Source organism: Leuciscus leuciscus, assembly GCF_965113295.1.
Source record: "Leuciscus leuciscus genome assembly, chromosome: 1".
Lineage (NCBI taxonomy): Eukaryota > Metazoa > Chordata > Actinopteri > Cypriniformes > Leuciscidae > Leuciscus > Leuciscus leuciscus.
In genome coordinates, this window is record NC_138725.1 from 39,013,751 (window position 1) to 39,038,613 (window position 24,863).

The 24,863-nt window shown below is 45.7% G+C and overlaps 3 protein-coding genes across 4 annotated transcripts in view; 1 reads left to right on the top strand and 2 right to left on the bottom strand.

Moving 5' to 3' along the window:
- LOC309507668 (NAD(P)(+)--arginine ADP-ribosyltransferase 2-like) overlaps positions 1-24,863 on the bottom strand; it is a 246,493-nt gene that overhangs the window by 105,720 nt on the left and 115,910 nt on the right. The gene's annotated exons all lie outside the window — the stretch shown is intronic.
- LOC309507776 (T-cell ecto-ADP-ribosyltransferase 2-like) overlaps positions 1-24,863 on the bottom strand; it is a 169,009-nt gene that overhangs the window by 86,710 nt on the left and 57,436 nt on the right. The gene's annotated exons all lie outside the window — the stretch shown is intronic.
- On the top strand, positions 12,312-17,344 carry LOC309507646 (uncharacterized protein). The gene is made up of 2 exons (XM_082181971.1): positions 12,312-12,559; positions 13,455-17,344. Exons 1-2 carry the CDS (start codon positions 12,442-12,444, stop codon positions 14,255-14,257), a joined length of 921 nt encoding a protein of 306 aa, XP_082038097.1. The 5' UTR covers positions 12,312-12,441; the 3' UTR covers positions 14,258-17,344.

The following is a 24,863-nucleotide window of genomic DNA, read 5'->3' on the forward strand; positions in this document are numbered from 1 at the left end:
AGCTGGGTAGTATAGCCTAGGCTACAGTTAGCTGGTAGTATAGGAAATTTTAAATATCCACAACTAATGTGAACATAGGCTTTAAGGCTCAATCAGTGATCTTTGCTTAATATTCACAAAAATTGCTGAATATCATGTGTTAGCTGCAAAATTGTAGCCATGTTAGCGCTACCCACCACCTACACAGTAAATTCCCCAGTGTTAAATTAACACTGCTCAGAGCACATATGGTCCCACTCTACATGGTGTTAAAGTAACACTGAAGCAGTGTTAAAGTTAATGAGACAATTAAGTGATCAATTGAGTGATGATAGAGCATTAGTGATGAACACCTGTTGTTGTTAACAAGCAGGATCACTGAAGGAAAGACAAACAGTAGAACTACAACTGACTTCAGCCACAGCCTTAAATGAAATCAGATGAAGATAAAAAGACATTAAATCTGTGAAGATCTCAGCAGAGGAGGATTAAACAACTCCACAAACAGCATTACCAGCCTCACTTATTACTAACCAGACTGACTTTATTTCTGTCATATGTCTATTAGGGCTGGGCGATATATCGCATTACATTGATATGCGCCTCTCGTCAGTAAAGGCGGTTCCTTGATTAGTAGTAAATCGCCTTCACCTGCTTTCAGATGGAGCGGCATTTACTACACAGCAAAAACTCCAGTGTTAAATGAACTCTCCTGGGAGTGTATATGAGTCCACACTCAAGATTGTTGAAGTTAATGAGAGAATTAAGTGATTAATTGAGTGATGATTGAGCATTATTGAAGACACCTGATGATAACAAGCAGAATCACTGAAGGAGAAAATCTCAAATTGTAAGCCACCGTTATGGTGATGGGTGTTTGCTTTAGTTGGGCTCTTGACCCTTACTGTATATTATTAACTTTAGACTTTGTTTGTCTGCTGTTATTGATTTATAACATTCAAATGAACAAAGAAAAAGTGTGATCTGATAGTGTTGATTATGTTTTGACATAATCATGCTGTGATCTGAAAAATGAAACTTATTGAGATAGTTTGGTGTAACTTGTCAGCAGAAACTCTGTGATTCTACAGAATATGATTATCAGCATTTTTCTTATAATCCAATATATTTAATAAACATTGTTCTGATCAAAACACTTTCAAATGAATTTATTTAGACACACAGACATCAATAATCAGCCTGTGAATCTCAACAATGGTGACAATAATAAAGCATGTTGCAGTGGCTGCCACCAATCACAACTCATTAATGGCTCCCATCATGCATTGCGGCATGAATAAATTATGATCTGAATTGTCTATGTAATTTTCTTTTCCTAATTGAATATTCTGCTCGTCATTGTTGAGATGCAAAGACCGAATCTTTATGTCTGTATGTGCCTAAAAGAAAGTTTTTTTTTTTAAAACAAACTTTTAAGAAATCCTTTATATTACATCTAAAATTCTGGATATTTATGGTGAATCACAGTTATGCTGTAATCAACAACATAAATCAAAAACATAAAGTTGAAATGATGATTGTCATAACATAACCAACACCATCAGATCACTTTTTTTCTTTGTTCATCTGGCAGTTGTAAGTCAGATACAGCAGCCAAACAAAAATTAAAGTTAATAATTTAAGGGTCAAGTGCCCAACTAAAGCAAACACCCATCACAATAACGGTGGCTTACAATTTGAGATTTTCTCCTTCAGTGATTCTGCTTGTTATCATCAGGTGTCTTCAATAATGCTCAATCATCACTCAATTAATCTGCTAGCGCCTTGCAACAATAACAAATTAATTACTTTCCACATCCAAATACATTAACTAGTTCGACATCAGTACCATATCAAGTCTCACTGTATTATACCGGCTGTACAGTGCGACACGTACTATGAAAAAATTGGTCTGTGCGATGAATAAATATATCACTGTAGCACACGTCTACGGAAGCCCTGAACCGCAACGTAAAAAAAAAAAATCCGTAAAAAAAAAAAGAAAATTCTAGCATTTCGAAATTAAAGTCGAAACATTTCGAGATTAAAGTCAAAACATTTCGAGAATAAAGTCGAACCATTTCGAGAATAAAGTCGAAACATTTCGAGAATATAGTCGAAACATTTCGAGAATAAAGTCGAAACATTTCGAGAATAAAGTCGAAACATTTCGAGAATAAAGTCGAAACATTTCGAGAATAAAGTCGAAACATTTCGAGAATAAAGTCGAAACATTACCAGAATAAAGTCGAAACATTACCAGAATACAGTCTTCTGTAGAAGTTGCGTGTGTGCTTGCCGTTATTTCACATTGCCGCACAGGCATTCATGCGTGTGCGTGCGTGCGTGCGTGTGTGTGTGAACTGGAACTACACAAAATAATAGCTTTACTTTTATCTTGCCTTTCAACAAAAGGAAAATCTACCAACATGGCATTAGGCTATAGGACGTTATAAAATATACTGCACCGAAATAGACTTTAGCCTACAGGCGAAAACACTTTTCAGACTGGATCAAGATATCCAGCTGAATGAATGCATGAATGAGGCATTTATATAGCGCTTTCATATGTTTACTGTAGGCCTACACTTAAAAGCGCTTTACAATCATTTCAGAGAATCTCTCCTCAACCACCACCAGTGGTTATATTATATAATATATTATATTTGAGAAACACACACAAAAAATTCAGAATTGGAAGCACGTCCTATGCACCAGTGGACGCGCGCCGTTATGAATGCACACACACGCAACTTCTACAGAAGACTGTATTCTGGTACGTTTCGACTTTATTCTCGAAACATTTCGACTTTAATCTCGAAACGTTTCGACTTTAATCTCGAAACGTTTCGACTTTAAACAAAGACTACTTGTGTTTGTTTTCAAGCATGATAACAGTCGTGTTGTACTTGTGCTTAGGAGTATGCGATATCACGATTTTTGATTGTGGATTAAAATGTCTCCACGATCTGCTTTTGAAGAAATATGGTAGTATCGCGCTACAGTGCATTACATCAGCTGCATTCCTGGCGCCTCCGTCCAAATACTGTACAACTCATTGTACATTCACATGTTAACGTAGCGGTAGAGTTACACTCACAGGACACTGCACTTATTCGCAATCACAAAAGTTCATTGTTTCGTTATTTCATGCATTTTACTATAATGTCATGTAATAAAGCACCTTTGAATATTGAATCTAATATTTACTCTTTGTTTCTTTACTTTGTGTGCTTTTTGTACATCTTACAGGAGCAGTGAGGAAGAATCGCATGTCTGACAAAACCACCGACACAGAGATAAATCAATATGGTTTAAAGGATAACTGTCGCCAAATTGCAACCTAGGGTCTTTTTGTTAATCTACCCGAGGCAAACTTTCTTTAAAAGCATAATAAAAATGGAAACGTCACTTTTAAGTTTGACCGTATTTTAGTTTTCGGTCAAATTGCCTTTTAAATGGGAGAGCTAGGGGCACTACTATGATAGCATAAAAAAATCGCTATTTTTAAAACACTAAGAAGGCTCGACACAACATGAAACTTTGCTTTAAGTATCACCAGGGGCTCTACACATGAACTTGAGCATTGAGAACATTACAGAGTTTACTAAAAAGAAAGATTTTGAACAACTCACTGTTGCTGTGTCCGCCGGCATTTTGACAGTCAAAAATAGTCGATCCCGGGAAGGCGGCGATGCATTTGAAAAAATGCTGCGCATCAAAAAGCTGGCCCATGCCCATCTTTATGCAAATGAATCCTATCCAATAGAAGTAGAGAGCCCATGAAGACTGGGGGAAGTCTCTCGCTCGTCACACGCACAACATTCCCCGCTGGCTCAAAACCAAGCCCATAGCGGTAAACTTGAGGAACGGCCATCAATGTACAAATGTGGAGGCGTCGTGGCACCGCAAAAGTGGATCCGTACCGTAAACTGTTAACATGGGAGCCGAAATAAAAACGGACATGTCACGCAGCCAGTGCGGTAGCCGGCCTTAGATCTCTTTGAATGGCTCTCAGACGCTGTTTTGAAAACATATAGTGGTTAAAGTGTGTACTTTTTTTTTTTAACTTGGCAAAGATGACCACGAGCTGTAATGTGTGTGCACTGTAGCTTAAGCCTGGTATATCTGCCAGTCTGAGACCTTTCATCATGTTTGCACCACTCTGTCTTGGTTGACATCCCAATCATTCAGCATGCTAAGGAAAATCTCCCTGACATCTCCCAAACTCTGAATCAAAATGCACCAATGCTATATTTTCTAAATGTCATAATCATTTAAATTATTACATTCTTTACATTAATACATTTTTAGCTAACTGTGACTTTGTATATGTACATTTCTGAAATACTTAGACAGTTAGCTCTGATAACAGAACTCTCTAAATTGTGATATGGGACATTTAGGACTACCTGTTTCCTTTGCCAGTTACTGTCTATAAAATGACATGTTAGACTCATTAGTGATTCAGTTTCTCCAGACCAACAGTCTGTGGGGAAGGACAAACAGGGGCCAGCATTCTCTGATGCAATTACTGTCTTAATTCGCTGTTCAACCTTTTTGTACATGTAATATAGTGAGTGCAAGCTGTTTATGTTTGTACAATTTCTTCAATTCCTTTATAAATTAGTAAAATGTTATTTTTCTAATACTTTAAATACTGTTCAATTTCTTATTTGTGCTTTGTTTAAAAAGAGTGTTATGTGCATTTATTAAATTAATTATTTTCGCTTGGCATACCAGCGTGATTACGTCATCGCACACTTCAGTGGGTGGTGCGCGCCCGTGATGCGCTTCATTCTGAGTAAATACACCAACAAAGAAGCCATCACTGCAGCGCTCTCTTTTATTTATTTTTTCTTTAATCCTTATACTCATTTTCAGGTAACTAAAACACACTTCGGTTTTGAGTATAAACATTGTTAATGCAATACTGATGAGTTGTGTGTGTTTAAAGTGGTTGTTTTTTTACTATATTAACAGTGTGTCATGAGTTTAGTATGCCTGAGTACATGGTTAGCATGAGTGTTTCGCGATTAGCGCGATAGCCCGCTATTCATTATAAATGGTCATTATGCCAATGTTATTTTGAGTGTATGAGAGTACATGATGTTGTTTCAGTCTTATTTTGTTTGTAAAAAGCATGAGATTATAGTGTTAAAACCAGCTGTAAATGCCACGTCATTTTGGGGCTAGAGCATGAGATGTTAAATAGCTTGTCCAGCATGTCAGTGCGGTAGTATTTCTCATTTTGATGGTATATGTGGGTTCTCTTACGAGAGGTCTCTCGTACTGCGTAAGATATCTTACGCTAGGGGAAAATCCTTTTCCGCGAGATATTGAAGCCAAAAATTATCCTTAATTTTGTAATAATGCAAAACGCGTTGCAGCAGCAATGCAGACATAGGCGAGACAGCTCGCGCGCCTATTGGCTGCTCTGCGGCAACTGCAGCAGCCTATCGAGCGAGGCCTGGCGTGACGTCAGACCCAATCAGGGCACTTCGCGCCCGCTGCGTCACGTCCCGCCGAAATGGGCGTGGTCTAGGCCTATAAATATCGCTCGCAGGCAGCTATTATCTGATTTTTCATCCTTCAAGCGAAGCACACGCATCGCTGGAGCTGGATAAGAAGCCACGCCGTCTGAAAGAGAGCACCTTCAGCGGGACGAGTCACTGAAGTCGCTGGCCGCGCCGCCTTCCTTGCCTTCCTGCTGCGCTTTCCGGCATTATATCCTTTCTCTGCTACTGTGTTTATGTATGTGTGTGTGCTCGCCGCCGCGACACACACTCCCATTGCACTAAAAGAGCTGGGCGTCTTTTTCAAGACGCCCCTTTTCCTGATCACGCAGCTCTCGCACTCGCTGACGGCGACTGCCCTCACTGCGAGTTAGGTACTGCCTATGGTGACTCTGAGGACTCACCTGGCATCCTTCTCCGAGACTGCTCCTCCGCCCCCCCCCCCCCCCAACCCGCAAAGCTTGCCGGTTCGCCCGCTTGCCTTGCCTGCTTGGGGGACGCTACCTGTTCTCCCTCTGTTCGAGCCGCGCACACCGCGCCGCTCACAGAGGATGTCAGGAGCGGGCGGTCACGGGGCTAGCTTTCTCTCTCCCTCTGTTCAAGCCGCGCAAACTGCGCCGCTCACAAGGGAGGCTGGAAGCGGACGGTCGGGGTTAGTTTTTCTTTACGTTATAAGAAAGCTACCCTGCCTTCTGCGCCCCATTCATGCGTCACCCACCGGCGAAAGGAGAAAGATGTGTTTTTTAGTCCCTCCGAGGATGGACTGACCTTCAATTTCTCATACATATTCCCAGTTCCCTGATCATGTGACTGGAAATATCAATATTGCAGCAGGCGAGCCTGTTTTAATACAAGCGCGCCTGCAAGCATACGCCGAAGAAAGCATGTGACGCTCTTATATGCTCGTGCATCCGAAAACCTTTGCGTCCCCCCCTGTGGCTCAGTGGCGGAATCATTGTTTTTTCTCACGAGAGACCGGAGTTCGAATCCCGGTCTAGCGGCAGTTAAAATTATGCCGCCAATGCTTCGCTCTGTCAGTTCCCTGAAAAGCGACTGCAGACGTGCATTTTGCAGCCAACGAGCGCGTTGCACAACCCGCTCGCCTGCACCCAAACACCGTTTCTATGGTTTCCGTGCGTCACTGGCGAAAGGAGAAAAGAGCGTTTTCTGGTCCCCCCGCGGATGGACCGACCTCCTCTTTCTCGTACATTTCTCATTCCCCTCTGAAGTTCGGGCGACTGGAAATGTCTGTATTGCAGTGAGCAAGCCTGTTGTAATACACGCATGCCTGCAAACAAACGCCAGCACGTTGACGCTCTCTTATAATACTCGCGCTAACTGAGTTACAATGTGTCTCCCCCTGTGGCCCAGTGGCAGACTCTCAGGTTTTTGCACGCGAGAGACCCGCGTTCGATCCCCGGGTCTACCGGCAGATAAAATTATGCCGTCAATGCTCGCTCTGTCAGTTCCCTGAAAAGGCGACTGCAGATGTGCATTTTGCAGCCAACGAGCGCGTTGTACAACCCGCTCGCCTGCACCCAAACACCGTTTCTATGGTGTTCCGTGCGTCACTGGCGTAAGGAAAAAAAGGGAGTTTTTCTGGTCCCGCTGCGGACGGACCAACCTCCTTTTTCCTATACATTTCCCATTCCCCTCTGGAATTCAGGCGACTGGAAATGTCAATATTGCAGTGAACAAGCCTGTTGTAATGCACGCAGGCCTGCAATAAACGCCAGCATGTTGACGCTCTCTGTTTCTATGGCAACTTCTCGCTCGTTCAGTTCCAGTAAATGTGACTGTTCCAGTGTATCCTGCAGTAAACAAGTCGGTTCTGTCACCCGCTTGCCTGCACACAAACGCCGTTTTTACGGCTACCCAGATAAATCCCATAAGTGTGAATTTTTTCTGGTGTCCCGGCCACGGCCGATGGTGCTTTATGTGTAAGAAGAATGCCCACTGCTCAGTGCCCATCTCTACACACAAGCACAGCCCGTCACACGGGGCTCGCGCACATGAATCGGCTCAGACCGATTGCGCTTCAAACATGGTGAATGTGCCCACTAACACCACGTTATGCATGTCTCACGGTTTCTGTAAAAACGAAACCAACGTGCACTCGCTTCACGCAAGCGAACGATGCTTTCGGTGTGATAAATGTGCCCGCTGTCCCGCGCCCACATCCACACATAGACATGACAGTTCCCACGGGAACCGCCCAGCCCTCCCCCTCGCGGTTAACCACCGCAGAGGAGTCGAGCGCGGGCAATCTGCCCGCTGTCATCAGCGCGCCCCATGCCTCAAATGTCACGAGCGACACGCTTGTGTTACAGCACACCGAAGCTTCTCCATCGCTGAGCGAGCGGAGCGCGCTTCGTATTCGACCCCTAGCTATCCATGCAGACGCATGGGCAAAGCTACCCGGGGTTTCGAAGTGGGTGCTGAACATTATAGAAAGAGGCTATTCGCTGCAGTTTCGCCGACGCCCTCGCCGCTATGTGGCGCGCGTCGAGACCACGGTAAAAACAGAAGTAGCACATCTACTTCGAGCCGAAGTGACGAAACTATTGAGCAAAGGGGCCATAGAACCTCTCTCTCAAGATCAGAGCGAGGGAGGGCTATACAGCAGATGCTTCCTGGTACCGAAAAAAGACGGGGGTCTCAGACCCATACTAGATCTAAGGCAACTGAACAAAGTGCTTGTGAAGCGACAGTTCAGGATGCTCACGACCAGGCAAATCCTTGTGCAGATTCGCCAAGGAGATTGGTTTGTGTCAATAGATCTGAAAGACGCGTATTTTCAAATACAGATAGCGTCACGTCACAGGCGATATTTGAGATTCGCCTTCGAGGGCCAGGCATATCAGTACACAGTCCTGCCGTTCGGTTTGTCCCTAGCACCCCGTACATTTACGAAGTGCATGGATGCGGCGCTCGCACCCCTCAGAATGAGAGGCATGCGAGTGCTGAACTATTTGGACGATTGGCTGATTCTAGCGCAATCTCGCGCAGTGCTTATAGAACACACGACCATTTTACTCGATCACCTCGAGGATTTGGGTCTGAGTGTCAATTGGGCGAAGAGCTCCCTGTCACCCAGTCAGAAAATATCTTTCCTGGGCACAGAACTGGACTCACTATCCATGATAGCGCGACTATCACAACAGCGCGCGGTAGACATTCGACGCACAGCGAACTCTTTTCGCTGCGGCGCGTCTGTCCCGCTCAAGAGATTTCAGAAGATGCTAGGTCTCATGGCCTCAGCATCGTCAGTGCTCCAGCTGGGTCTGCTCCGCATGCGCCCGCTGCAGTTTTGGCTGAAAGCGCGAGTCCCACGCGAAGCGTGGGCACCCGGTTTGCTTCGCCTCAGGGTCAATCAGAAATGCGTCACAGCTCTGAAACCCTGGAAAGCGAACGACTGGTACCAATCAGGTGTAAGCCTGGGGACTTCCTCGAGGGTGAAAGTGGTGTCCACGGACGCGTCCACCTCGGGATGGGGAGCGCTGCTCGAGGGCAGACCGTTCTTCGGCCAGTGGTCAGAACGGGAGAAGCTCCTGCACATAAACTGCCTCGAAATGCTGGCAGTAGACAACGCGCTGACGCGTTTTTGTCCCCAAATAAAAGGTCACCACGTCTTGGTCTGTTCGGACAACATGTCTGTGGTGTCCTACATAAATCGCCAGGGCGGCATCAGATCCGAGAAACTGTACAGGCTGGCAGAACGCCTCCTGGTATGGGCTCAGTGCAACCTGCGCTCGCTCAGAGCAGCGCACGTGCCAGGGATCATGAATATAGGACCAGACAGACTGTCCAGGAACAATGTTCCGGCAGGCGAATGGTCTCTACACCCACAGACAGTCCAACTGCTGTGGAAGAAATTCGGCAGAGCGGAAGTGGACCTGTTTGCGTCTCAAGAAAACGCTCACTGTCAAGAATTTTTCTCCAAGAGCAGGAGCGCGCTGGCCCATGTGTGGCCCCGCCGCCCGCTCTATGCTTTTCCCCCCGTCTCTCTCCTGCCTCAGGTGATAGAACGGATCAGGGAAGAAGGATGCTCAGTACTGCTGGTAGCACCGTTCTGGAAAAACCAACCTTGGTTCCCAGCCGTGATGCAGTTAGCAAGTACTGCCCCGTGGCCAGTACCAGTGAGGAGAGATCTCCTCTCACAGGCCCGCGGCTCGATCTGGCATCCTCACCCGGAACTATGGTCCCTTCATGTCCGGGCCATCAACGGGTACATGTTGGACTCCCTAAAGGAGTATTAAACACGATCACGCAGGCTAGAGCTCCGTCTACAAGACGACTCTATTCTTCGAAATGGTCAGTGTTTTCGGGCTGGTGCACAGCCCGTGGTGTGTCACCCACAAACTGTGATGTGACGGAGGTGCTTTCCTTCCTACAAGAGCTGTTGGATGGGGGCAGGGCCCCCTCCACGCTCAAAGTTTATGTGGCGGCTATAGCAGCGTTCTCAGAAACAACGCTTGGTCAGTCAATAGGAAGGAACGATTTAGTCATCCGCTTCCTTAGAGGAGCTAAGAGACTGAATCCTCCCAGACCTCCCTCAGTCCCCGTATGGGACCTTTCTACGGTTCTGGAAGCCATGAAAGGTGCGCCATTTGAGCCTTTACAGTCAATCGATTTGAAACACCTGTCTTTCAAAACTGTGTTTTTGCTGGCTCTCGCTTCAGTGAAGCGCATAGGGGATCTGCACGCGCTCTCTGTGAGCGCGGCGTGCATGGAGTTTGGGCCCAATGACTCAAAAGTTATACTCAAACCTAAGCACGGTTATGTTCCAAAATCCCTCAACACACCGTTTAGGGCGCAGATTATCTCTCTGTCAGCCCTACCGGTCCCTGATGAGGAAAGAGACGCGAGCCTCCTTTGCCCAGTCAGGGCATTACGAGCTTATGTGTCTCGCTCGTCTGTTTTCAGACAGACGGAACAGCTCTTTGTTTCGTTTAGCGGACGTTCTAAGGGACTAGCCGCGTCGAAACAGAGCCTATCCAGATGGATAGGTGATGCTATAGCGCTGGCATACGCCTCCAAGGGCATGCAGTGCCCTTTGGGTGTCAGAGCGCATTCCACGAGAGGCATGGCCTCTTCGTGGGCCTGGTCAAGTGGGATTGCCTTGCAAGATATTTGTATGGCGGCAGGCTGGGCCTCCCCGTCTACATTTATAAGGTTTTATAACCTAGAGGTTCCCGCCCTGCAGGGAACTCAGACCTATTATCTGACCTGATGCGTTCAGCTCAGAATGCTGCTTTTGCTGAGCACAGCTCAATGTTCGACAGTTTAAAGCTGGGCAAACTGTGTAAGACCCACATTTTTCCCCATCAGTTCAGGCCGTACCCCGCCCTGTCTGTATGATGAAATTCGCGTCCCATCGACGCTACTTTATGTGGAAAAGTGAGGCTGCACCCCTCCTTCTTCCCGGACTCTCTGTGAGTTCACTGAGTGATTGTGCACTATATGTACCCCGGGCTTTCGCCCTTGGGTCTTTGGTGTCAGATCTCAGCATGCACGGCGTTTTACATTGGGTCCCCTAGCGTAAGATATCTTACGCAGTACGAGAGACCTCTCGTAAGAGAACGTACTCGGTTACTAACGTAACCTCGGTTCTCTCTAGAAGAGGGAACGAGTACTGCGTATCTTGCCGTGCATGCACACGCTCTGGTTGCTTCGATGATGAAAAACCAGATAATAGCTGCCTGCGAGCGATATTTATAGGCCTAGACCACGCCCATTTCGGCGGGACGTGACGCAGCGGGCGCGAAGTGCCCTGATTGGGTCTGACGTCACGCCAGGCCTCGCTCGATAGGCTGCTGCAGTTGCCGCAGAGCAGCCAATAGGCGCGCGAGCTGTCTCGCCTATGTCTGCATTGCTGCTGCAACGCGTTTTGCATTATTACAAAATTAAGGATAATTTTTGGCTTCAATATCTCGCGGAAAAGGATTTTCCCCTAGCGTAAGATATCTTACGCAGTACTCGTTCCCTCTTCTAGAGAGAACCGAGGTTACGTTAGTAACCGAGTACGTTCTGTTGTTGTCAGCAAACGCTGGAAGCCAATATCTGAAACAACTGTGAAGAGAGCTGGTTGTCTGTATTATTTTTTTGGACCGGGGATCAGTTTAATAGGCTTTTAGCATATCTGACTCAAATAATGTGTTTCTATCTGCAAACACTCAGAATAAAGTGAGATGATCTGCTGATGATCCTGAATGGCTTGTTGAATGAGTGTTGATAGTCTGAGGCTCATCAATATTAACAGATCTGCTGAAAACACTCTTTATTTCATGACAATGGTTCCTGTTTTCACCTCATTTATTATGCTGATGTCAGGTCAGGTCTCCTGTAAATTGACACTTAAAGCTCATTTCATTGGTGTCAACAGACTGAGGGAATTTATTGCTTACAAATATGTACATTTATTTCTTTGTGTTTATACTTTCAAATTTTTTCTTATACAGTTCTTTACTACTTTTCTAGGTATAACAGAATAATGTTAGAAGTTAGAACTAAAAAAAAAAATGTGTGAATCAGCATCAGTTGCTTTACAATAGACAGACGGATATAAATGCTTAAATGTGTCAATTAGTATATGAGTTATAGACAAAAAGGGGTTTACAGAGCAAAAAAACACTTTTCAGGCATATTTAGAACAAGAATAATTTGATAACATATTCAAACACTGTATTTAAGGATCATAGTGCAGCCCAAAAATACTATTGATTGTCATTTTAAATCTTTATAATTTGCCACAATCCTTCAAACCACTAGGTTTTACCCATTTGTCAGCCAGATGAGTTCAGGCAGCGAAGCCCCGCCCATTGTACTCACATCATCAGTGAAGCTCCTCCCACAACACTCACATCATCCGTGAAGCTCCTCCCACTGTAATTCACCAATAAATGCTGGAATATTCCCATCAGCTACAAGTGAAGACGAGCAGCAAATGCATCAGGAAGAGCTGATATCTGTAAAGACTGAGTTTATTAAAGAGGAAAGTGAGGACATGAGTGATCCAGAACCCTGCAGAATGAAACACACTGAAGATACTGAAGAACAAAGAGGTTGGTGTTTATTCTTCATTCATTCATGATGCTGAAGAACATTCATGTTAGAAACATTCAAGCACTTCATCACATTTAGACTAACAGTTACACTATGAAATAGGTACTGCATTTTCAACAAATGTTCAGTAAAGAGAGGATTGAGGAACTTTCTTATAAATTGTCAACATCAGGTCAAACTAAGTATAATTTTAGCTCTGGTTTATGTCTGGTTCACAATTTTTTCCAACCATGTTAACAAAATGTTGGGCATTTCTCAACATAGTTTACAACATTGTATTTTAAGTAATAAACCATAAACTTTATCAAATAAATCCAGAATGGCTTACAGGATTGTAATCATAATTTAAGCAAACTCTGAATTATAGTTACTGATAAAGTTGTATTTCTCATAAATTAAAGCAAAGTTCTGCAGTGGTCATGAATGGACGTCACACTCTGTGCATCTTTTTAAAACAACTAGAAAAGCAACTATATAAACTAGATAAAAAAGATAGATAGATAGATAGATAGATAGATAGATAGATAGATAGATAGATAGATAGATAGATAGATAGATAGATAGATAGATATTGGTCTCAGAAAAAGAAGTTTAAATAGCATTTCAGTAAGTTGGTTTTCTCAACCAGACTTAAAAAGCTTATAGTAGATCAATAAGTGAAAGCAATATCAATCTAAAAGTTGTTGTCAGTATTTTGGCCCTGTTGTATATATATTTTGTATGTTAATATTATCTTAGTTAAGTGTCATTCATCCATTTTCATGGACATATGTAAATAATTTATAAATATTAATCTAAATAATTACAATATTTTATGGCTCACTTTTATGTCATTTTACTTCATGTTTCTCTCTTTGAATTTTAATGTACTAAAAATTTAATTAATAATTTCAGACCCGATGGAAGTGAAGGAGGAGAGTAAAGAACTGAGTGAAGTGGAGGAGAAACATCATGTCAAACCTGGAGAAAAACCTTTGAGTCGCTCAAAGACTAAAAAGACATTTTTAAAGAAAAGAAGAGCCAAGAAATGTTTCACCTGCACTCAGTGTGGAAAGAGTTTCACAAACAAACCAAATCTTGATGTTCACATGAGAGTTCACACTGGAGAGAAGCCGTTCACATGTGATCAGTGTGGGAAGATATTCGGCCGATCATGTCACCTTAATGTTCACATGAGGATCCACACTGGAGAGAAGCCGTTCACATGCAATCATTGTGGGAAGATATTCGGTCGATCACATCACCTTAAAAGTCACATGAAGATCCACACTGGAGAGAAGCCGTTCACATGTGATCAATGTGGCAAAACATTTCTTTTGGCATCAAACCTGAAGACACACTTGACAGTTCACACAAAGGAGAAGCCACATTCATGTTCTGTATGTGGAAAGAGTTTTTCAGTGCTACAAACTTTACATAGACATCAGAAAATACACACTGGTGTAAGAGAGTACATGTGCTTTGAGTGTGAGAAGACTTTTATTTCAGTGAACTGTTTAAAACTGCACCAGAGAATTCACACTGGAGAAAAACCTAACAAGTGTTCACACTGTGACAAGAGATTCAGTCACTCATCAACTCTGAAAACACATGAGAGGATCCACACTGGAGAAACCCCTTACAAGTGTTCACACTGTGACAAGAGATTCAGTCACTTATCAAATCTGAAAACACATGAGAGGATCCACACTGGATAAACCCCTTACAAGTGTTCACACTGTGACAAGAGATTCAGTCAGTCAGCACATCTGAAAACACATGAGAGGATCCACACTGGAGAGAAACCGCACACGTGTGATTAGTGTGGAAAGAGTTTATCTTTTAAAAGTCACCTGAAGATACACATGAAGATCCCTACAGTGGAGAAACCACGTTTGCAGTATTTAGTTTGATCAAACTCTTCAGCTGTGTTCTTGTAACTCTTCATCTCGTCTCTCTGCTGTGATCATGAAATACTCGTTGCTGCACTGTAAACAGAAAACTTTGAAATGTACAGTAAGTTGCTGTAGTTAATTTCACAGTATGCTTACTGTAAATTTAATCGCAACTTCAAATCATAACTTTGAAAATACTGTAAACATTTTTACAGTAATAATAACAGTACTGTTTCATCACAAATATTTTATTATTTTATTATTTACTGTAATATGGATTACTGAATTAATTCTGTGCACTGTAAAATGAAGACACTGTTTTTGACACAAAAATGCCATTTATTGAATACTTTTCACACTAAATTTCAAAATGATTTCTTTTTTCAACAGGTAAACATTTTTCTGCGAATGTTTTGTTTTGTATACAACAACACTTTCCTGAACATACAAATCAATCCTGTTAAAGCTTTATTAAAATGTTCGGTTAAAATTAGAAATGTATAAAAGACTACTTAAATTATTTAAAAACAGCAGGATTTCAAACTGTAGAATTTGGTTCCAGAGCGTTGTTTTTCTCCAGAATTGTATTTTTCTTCTAAGACTGGACCTGAACTAGTCAACTTACTGGGTTGGAGTCTACCCTGCAGTGGAAGAAATTAAATATGAATGTTAAAGGTTATAAGCAAGACAAATGGGTTGATGACAATATACTGTATATAAAAGTGTGATTGGCTAAATCAAACGATCCAGTCGACATGTAATATAATGTCCACTTCTCTATAAACCACAACTCTCACTTAAAACAGAGGTGTCCACACTTTTTTTTAAAAGGGGGCAGATTTGATGTTGTGGACACGCCTGGGGGTCAGATACTGTCAATTGTCAAAGCTGTTGTCATTTCCAAAAGGGCAAAACATGTAGGCTAATATTATATACACTCACCTAAAGGATTATTAGGAACACCATACTAATACTGTGTTTGACCCCCTTTCGCCTTCAGAACTGCCTTACGTATTCTACGTGGCATTGATTCAACAAGGTGCTGAAAGCATTCTTTAGAAATGTTGGCCCATATTGATAGGATAGCATCTTGCAGTTGATGGAGATTTGTGGGATGCACATCCAGGGCACGAAGCTCCCGTTCCACCACATCCCAAAGATGCTCTATTGGGTTGAGATCTGGTGACTGTGGGGGCCATTTTAGTACAGTGAACTCATTGTCATGTTCAAGAAACCAATTTGAAATGATTCGAGCTTTGTGACATGGTGCATTATCCTGCTGGAAGTAGCCATCAGAGGATGGGTACATGGTGGTCATAAAGGGATGGACATGGTCAGAAACAATGCTTAGGTAGGCCGTGGCATTTAAACGATGCCCAATTGGCACTAAGGGGCCTAAAGTGTGCCAAGAAAACATCCCCCACACCATTACACCACCACCACCAACCTGCACAGTGGTAACAAGGCATGATGGATCCATGTTCTCATTATGTTTACGCCAAATTCTGACTACGTAACACTACGAGTTACGTCAGTGACAACGAATGGGGTTCCCAGTCTAATCACGCCACCTCGGCTGTCTTCCAGTGCCCTGTGTAAGTCTGAGCTCCCTGTCGTGAGACTGGCACTGTACACTGGGAAGCATATCTCAGTGGAAATATGCAATCATGCCCAGCACTTGGAATACACATATGACCCGGAGGGGCTGCATATGGAGTATCACTTAGAGGCTTACAGTGGAAATACACATGTGGGAGTCGCCCAGAGGGGGAACAATGCACATGGAGGCACCTAGCCAAGCACAAAAGCTGCCGGTGGCATAACTCTGGCGTTGACGTCAACTGTGCTGGAGGAACTCAGGGCTTATTAGGCTCACTTGAGGAAATATTGCACATATCCCGTCCGTGGAGAGGAATGGAGAGTAAGCGAAGACACCTGAGCAGAATCTAGTACCGGCTGGTTGAAGCGAGTACATGAGAAGAAACTGGCTCCACTCGGAGATTGTAGAATCTCGCGAATGTGTTAGGTGTCGCCCAGCCTGCAGCTCTGCATATGTCTGTTAGCGAGGCGCCATGCGCTAGAGCCCAAGAGGAGGCCACACTCCGAGTGGAGTGGGCCGTCACACCAAGGGGGCATGGTCGACCTTGCTGCTGGTATGCCAAAGCAATGGCGTCCACTATCCAGTGAGACAACCTTTGCTTGGAGAAAGCCTTTCCTTTCAGCTTCCCACCATAACAGACAAAGAGCTGGTCTGAGGTCCTGAAACACTGCGTTCTGTCTACGTAAGCACGGAGGGCGCATACTGGACAGAGCAGTGCCAAGGCTGGGTCTGCCTCCTCCGAGGGCAGTGCTTGCAGGTTCACCACCTGGTCTCGAAAGGGTGTGGTGGGAACCTTGGGCACATATCCAGGCCGGGGTCTTAGAATCACGTGAGAGTTAGCCGACCCGAATTCCAGGCACGCTTCGTCAACCGAAAATGCCTGCAGGTCCCCTACCCTCTTGATAGAGGCCAATGCAACCAGGAGCGTTGTCTTAATTGACAGGAACTTAAGCTCCACTGATTGCAGAGGCTCAAAGGGAGCACTCTGCAGGGCAGTTAGTACCACTGAGAGGTCCCAAGAGGGAACGAGAGGAGGGCGAAGAGGATTCAGTCTCCTCGCTCCTCTCAGGAACCTGATGATCAGGTCATGCCTTCCAACGGACTTACCTTCAACTGCGTCGTGATGTGCGGCAATGGCGGCATCATACACTTTCAGGGTGGAGGGAGACAGCCTTCGCTCCAACCCTTCTTGCAGGAAGGAAAGCACGACACTGATCGGGCATTTCATGGGGTCTTCACGTCGGGAAGAACACCAGTTGACGAAGAGGTTCCACTTCAACGCATAGGCATGTCTCGTGGACAATGCTCTAGAGGAAGTGATGGTAGCCACCACCGGCACCGGCATCCACCACCGGTAGCCGGCATCTTCCGTGAGCACTTAACCTTATAAAAATAAAAAAAAATAAAAAAATCCTTTCCCTTTGAAACATCACTTATCAGGCTTATGCTACTCTGAATAATACCTGAACTTCGTATTTTGAGCACTTCTTGCGTTGTTGTTGTTTTTGCCTCTTTATGATGACTCGCTGAATTTTTGTCCTAATTTGTAAGTCGCTTTGGATAAAGGCGTCTGCTAAATGACTAAATGTAAATGTAAATGTACTCAAACCTGCCTCTTCCCATCAAGGAGCCACACGTGGAGGTTCCAAAGATCGGGACGAGGGTGTCATAGGTGCCCCATCCCTGAGAAAGCAGGTCCTTCCTCAGGGGAATTGGAGGAATTGGATTTCCCTTCCTCGGGAAACGTCGCGAGGAGTAATTCTGACAGCTTGAGACAGCTCGTCGGCTGCACGGTTCAGGTCTCCCGGGATATAAATGGCTCGAAGCGACCTCAGATGCTTCTGACTCCATATGAGTAGGTGGCGGGCGAGTTGCGACATATGGCGGGACTGCAGACCACCTTGTCGGTTGATGTACGTTACTGTCGCGGTATTGTCTGATCGGACTAGCACGTGCTGACCCCTGAGCAACGCACGGAAGCGGTGCAGGGCGCGACGTACAGCCAGCAACTCGAGGCAATTGACATGCCATTGACTGGGGTCCTGTCCAGGAGCCTGCGGCAGCATGTCCATTGCACATGGCGCCCCAGCCTGTGGTGGAGGCATCTGTTGATACAACAACATGCCTGGAAACTCGTTCTAAGGGCACTCCAGCCCGTAGAAAGCTGGGGAAGGTCTGATGGCAGGTCGGATTCACTGGAACTCAGAGCGTGCCGTGTTGCCATGCCCACCTCGGGACTCGACCGCAAAGCCAAAGCTGAAGCGGTCTCATATGAAGCAATCCGAGCGGCATTACTGCGGCTGCCATATGCCCCAGGAGCCTCTGAAATAATTTCAGTGGAACCGCACTCCTGCCCTCGAATTGACGGAGGCAAGTCAGCAGTGACTGCACGCGCTCGCTCGTAAGCTGCGCGCACATGGTGGCCGAGTCGATTTCCATACCGAGAAAAGAGATCTTCTGCGCGGGGCGGGGCGTGGGTGGCATAGCGGCTTGGTGCGGGGGCACGATCATTAGCCGCGTCCTGCCAGAAGAGGCCAGGGAAGGACCAGCGTTCCACGGGGGCGTGCTCTGGCAGGGGTCTGGCGACAGAGGGGGACGAGAGTGGCGAGGCTCGTGAGCGGCGCGCACTGTCATCCACAGCCTCTTGGGGCTCAGAGGAAGGGGCATCAGTTCTTGAAACAAGAGATTCTCGCCCGGCCCTCCACCGGGGGAAGGAGTGGCCCTGCTACCAGCTCCTGAGAAGAACTGAGCCCTAACTCCATGCTGCCCGTCTCGAGAGTCTCGAGTGCTGCCCTCCTGCATCCTCCTCCTGCCCGGGGCCGGTGAAGGCTCGAGGGGAAGAGCCGCAGGGAGGTGGCCTCGGTGAGAAGCAGACTAAAGGAGACCGCACGGACGGATAACCGTTGGTGCAGAAGACCTCAGTCCGCTTCAGGGGAGGGTCGAAGACTGTTGGGCGCAGTCCTCAACCACACTGCCGAGCAAGCCGCCCGTTTCAAGAGTGCTGCCTAGCCAGGCATTTAGCCGGCTAAGGGGTGGAGACGGGCGGTGCCGCCCTCCTGCAACCCACTCCTGCTCGGGGCCAGAGAAGGCTCCAGGGGAGGGGCCGCAGGGAGGCGGCCTCGACGGGAAGCAGACTAAGGAGACCGCCCGGACGGATGACCTTTGGTGCAGAAGGCCTCAGTCTGCTTCTGGGGGGTCGAAGACTGAAGGGTACAGACCTCAACCACACCGCCGAGGAGCCCAGCCTGGGACATGGGGGAGCTGAGAAAATGACCCCCTCACATCAACCTGGCTGAGCCCATTCCTGGACCACACCTGTGGACATCATCTGGCCCAGGGATCACGCAGGTACCGATGTCGCCCGTAGAGCGAGGTCAGTAGTGTGCGTGGCGGATCGACCAGCCCGGACATGGGAGGCATAGCGTCCCTGCATGGGGGCGTGGTCGAGTTTCGCATTCTGTCAGTGTTGGCCAGGGAAGGACCAGCGTTCCACGGCGGCCTGGTCTGACAGAACTCCCGGGTCAGCACTGCCGCGAAGGCGAAGGCGACACACAGCACTGCATGCCTGTACCACGATAGGGCGGTGCCACTCCAACCAATGCTTTCAGCTGCCCGGGAAAGCATGGCCATCAGCATGGCCATCACTCCCGAGGGAGGCAACGCAGTCGAATCCTCATTTCCAGAGGAATAAAGCCCGTCTTGTGATGCTATGAGTGACATGACACCATCTGCTTGAGCCACTGGGTCCCCGAGAGGAACCAGGCACACACGGAAGCCCCACGGTTTGCGATGTGGAGGGGAGCATGGCCCAAGGAAAGTTCGTTGGAATTATGCCATACCATAACTCTCAGATCACCCTGGCCACCAGCCAAAGTATCCCCTCTTGAGGAAGAGATAGATTGGGGTGTGGTAGAGGGGACTCTCACACAGAGATCATTGAGTCTTGATCTATAAACATCGCGATGGTCATGTTCCCGCAATGAAAACATGACTCATCCACGACCGCTGCTGAGCGTGATTAAGCCCAACACGCGAAACAGTGCTCGTGACCATTAGGCAGATGAATCACGCGTCCACATCCAGTAAATACACGGGCGAGCCGTCTTGAAAAAGACGTGCCGCGTGCAGCTCTTTTAGAGAGGAAAAAGCTCAACAGAGTGCTGAAGCGCCCAGGGAGAAACACGCACACTGTCGGCAGATCACTGCACCGACCAGCAGCAGGCAATGCGATCTCGCTGGAACGCTCAGTCACACCAACACTGAGGAGCCGCTCGTCTCGTAGAGTGAAGATGATTCAGAATGGCTTGTAGGAGTGAAGAAAACTCTTGGCTCCGAAGCGAAAACATATCTGCATGTTGCCAGCATACTTCCTTATATACCCACGACGTAGGGCAGACTTACGCTATGCAAATTCCGCAGACCCATGGCATTTTCTTGCCATTGGCTCATTTTGTATTCTCAAAGGTGAGAGGCTTTCTAAGCGAAACCCCATTCGTCGTCACTGACGTAACTCGTAGTGACCACGAAAGGGAACCATAATTTCTTGATGACTCGCAGAAAAATCATTCTCTGCTGATCCATCAATAAATATTGCCCGATGATAATTAAGAAGAAAATTATATTAACCACGGAAAAAAACAGGGGCTAAAAAAGCATTATACTCACCAAAACTACTGATTAGTTTTTACACAAAATCCATCCTAATTTCTTTCTTTAAAAATACTTAAATGACTCTGTTGTACAGGTTATCTGTGCGTTTCAGTTCCAACAATAAGTCTTTTCTATCGAGGCTAATGCTGAAAGTCGAGTCTGTCCCGTTGTATTTCTGGCATTTAATTTGCTTTAGGGCTGAGTGCTCAACAGGAGCAGTGGACACAGGGACAGTCACCGCAACACATGACAATGTGTACAGCTGACCCATGCTCTCATCAGCGGGACTTTTGCCTTCAAAATCATTCGTGGCTGTGAGGGACCAAGAAGCCAAGCACAAGGAACACAAGCTTTGCAAAACAAATGGGTCTTTATTTGAACCCAAGAAAAAATAATAACTTTACAAACTCATAAATTTCTTACAACAAAAATAAATAAACAGAAAATGAGATCAAGATAATTAGACAAAAACCAAACAAACAAACTAAAACTACTGACCTGCTCAAATGAACAAAGCAACAGCTTATAAAGGAAAGGATGGGCCCATTACAAATTAAGAGGGGAAACAATTCAACTTTACATTCAACATATAACCATAAGTACATCAAAATCAAATCAAACAAAGATATATAGTAAATAAAGATAAGGAAAGCTAAATGTAATCAAATATCATAAATGTACAACTAAATAAATCAATTAACAACAACATTAACGTTTCTTCCTCCCCTGGGCAATTCCAGCAAATGGTATGTCCGGGCGGAACCAATAATGCATAAATTCTCTGTTCCTGTCCGGACTCCAATCCTTGTTACGCCAGGATGCGGCTGCAGCGGACCATGTCTGAAGTTCATCACGGTAAACTTAAACTCAAAATAGAAACAAATATAAATAACATATACAACGTAACTAATTTGTGTGCACTTCAAATCAGTAACAATGTATATAAAATGTGCTGTAAAAGTAAACATATGAAAACCTAACAATAAAGAAATAATTAATATTGCTTGTTTTGTGTGGTTATTGTGATCCATCATTATACTGAAACAAATGAATATGAATAACAAAATAAGTTTAAATAAAGAGTTCTTAAATGTATATACTTTGTGTAAATGTATGCATGTTGGTGTGTGTGTGCATGTGTGCGCGTGTATGCATCCACATTACCGCTCTTGTGCGGCCACCACTCGGGCCGTCACATTTCCCCCCCCTTCAGAAATCTCGCCAGTAGAGCGGGAGAGATAGTCAGCAGTAGCGTTGACTTTACCAGAAACGTGTTGTATCTTGAATCTGAAGGGCTGCATGGCGAGATACCATCTTGTAATCCTTCCATTAGAATCTTTCATTTTCTCCAACCACTGCAATGCTTTATGATCAGTCTCCAGGGTAAACTCACGGCCTAATAGATAGTATCGTAAGGAATCCAACGCCCACTTTATGGCTAAACACTCCTTTTCCACCGTGGAATAACGTACTTCTCTCGGAAACAGTTTACGACTGATGTAAGCCACTGGCTGTCGGCTCTCTGGTGGTCCTTGCAATAGGACGGCTCCTACTCCCCTCTCAGAGGCATCGGACTGTACAATGAAAGGACGACTAAAATCAGGATTGTGTAACACAGCACTTGTTGTCAAAGCTCCCTGGATGTCCCGGAAGGCTTCCAATCTCTCCTCAGTCCACTGTAATTGGTTTGGGCAACGTGCCCCCACCATGTCAGTTAATGGAGCAGCCCTGCTGGAAAAGTTAGGGACAAAGCGATGGTAAAATCCAGCCATACCCAAAAATGATCGCAGGTCCTTACGTGTCTGGGGTACTGCACACTTCTCCAAAGCTTGAACTTTCTTCACCTGCGGTCGCACAACACCCTGGCCAATGACATATCCCAGGTATTCAGTCTCCTGTTTAGCTATAGCACACTTGGTGGGGTTGACAGTTAGACCGGCCTTCTGAAGACGCTGCAAGACTTCTCGGAGATGCTGCACATGTTCCTCCCACGTGTTACTGTAAATGACAATATCGTCAAGATATGCAGCAGCAAAAGGTAAGCCACGTAATACTTGGTCAATTAACCTCTGAAACGTTGCCACGGCCCCATGAAGGCCAAAAGGTAACACCTTAAAATGGAAAAGGCCCCTTGGTGTTCTGAATGCAGTCAAGGGCCGCGAGGATGGAGTCAGTGGAATTTGCCAATAGCCTTTGGAAAGGTCCATTGTTGTGAGATATTTGGATTGGCCCAAACGATCAATTAGGTCACTTATGCGAGGAGTAGGGTAGGAATCAAACTGTGATACTGAGTTGAGATATCGGAAATCAATACAGAACCTTATACTCCCGTCTTTTTTCGGCACAAGAACTATGGGGTGACACCACTCACTGTTCGAAGGCTCAATAATACCCAAGCGGAGCATAAGGTCTACCTCTTCCTGCAAGGTCCCCTGCAATCTTTCAGGTATCCTATAGCTCTGGCGTTTCACGACAGCATCAGGCTTCAGTATTACACCATGTTCGATCAAATTGGTAAACCCAGGATATTCAGAAAATACCTTTGAATTGAAGAGAACTTGTACCTGTGACCGCTGGGAAGCTGTTAGATGATCTAACCCAATGTCCCCAGGAACTGGCTGCGGCAGATACTGCTCATCGGATTCTTCCTCTTCAATACAGCGAATCATCAGTGACTGTGACTTTTCAGGACGAGGAACCCACTCCTTCAACAGGTTGACGTGCAAGACCCGTTTAGATCGATCTTGACCCGGCATACTGATTTCATAAGTCGTAGGACCCAGGCGTTTCTTGATCTCGTAAGGACCCTGCCATTTTGCTAGCAGTTTACTCTCTCGACTAGGCAACATGACAAGTACCTTTTTACCGACCTCCAGATCTCTTTCACGAGCCAGAGGGTCATACCAGGTCTTCTGCTTTCCGCTGGCTTCCGCCAAGTGATTCTGAGCCAAACCGGTCATCTTCTGCAACCGTTCCCTCATTTGCAGAACATAGGAGACAACACTGGTGGGCTCTTTCTTTTCAGGACTCCCTTCCCACATCTCCTGGAGCAGAGCCAATGGGCCCCTGACATCACGGCCATACAACAGCTCGAAAGGAGAAAAGCCTGTGGAAGCTTGAGGGACTTCCCGATAAGCGAATAGAAGATAGGGCAACCATTGATCCCAGTCTTGACCAGTCTCACTGACAAACTTCCTTAACATCTGCTTCAAAGTCTGGTTAAATCGCTCAGTCAACCCATCCGTTTGGGGATGATAGGGAGTAGTACGCAGACTCTTAATTCCTAAGAGCTGGTAGACCTGCTTCAACAAGGTAGACATGAAATTAGTGCCCTGGTCGGTTAGAATTTCTGCAGGAAATCCGACCCTGGAAAATAACTGGACCAAGGAAGTAGCTACAGGTTTCGCCTTCACAGATCTTAACGGAAATACCTCGGGGTATCTGGTGGAGTAATCCGTTATTACCAGCATGAAACGGTTCCCTGAGCGACTCCTCTCCACTGGACCAACGACATCCATTCCAAGCCTCTCAAAAGGAGTACCAATAATAGGAAGTGGTTGTAGTGGTGCTCTTGACGGACGTCTGAGGGAAACCTTCTGGCAAACAGGACAGCTTTTACAAAATTGGGCCACATCTACTTTCAAACCGGGCCAGAAAAAACACTTTTTGATTCTTGCAGTAGTCTTGTTTTTCCCCAGGTGGCCAGCCCAAGGAATCGAGTGACTTAGATGTAACACCATCTCTCGAACACACTGTGGAACCACAAGTTGTTTCTGGACCCCGATCTCTCGGTAGAGTATTCCCTTCGTTATCACGTATCTGGCTGTACTGTCATCTAGAGGCTTCTCTCCTACCTCTGCAGCTCTAGCAAAGCACTCTGTGAGAGTAGCATCTTCCTGCTGCATCTGAACGATGTTGGTGGGCACCTGGAAGTTCACAGGTAAGTCACAGGCCATATTTTCAGACACTGTATGAGCAGCATATTTTACCTTTTCCTGTCTTTTTTCTCTTCTAGTCTTTCTCCTCTTCGACACCCCGGTCTCAATCTCTGCATTGAAGAAAGGTAAAGTACTTAGTTGGTGCTCAATCCCCTCTGACTGGTTGGCCTTTGCTCTGGTCACCACCACGTTACACTGTCGAGTCGGGTGCAACAACTCCAACAGCACTGGTATATCTCGG

Coding starts and splice junctions, on each gene's coding strand:
- LOC309507646 (XM_082181971.1), top strand. CDS start 12,442: ATGCATCAGGAAGAGCTGATATCTGTAAAGACTGAGTTTATTAAAGAG. Junction 12,560..13,454: donor AGATACTGAAGAACAAAGAG/GTTGGTGTTTAT, acceptor TAATAATTTCAG/ACCCGATGGAAGTGAAGGAG.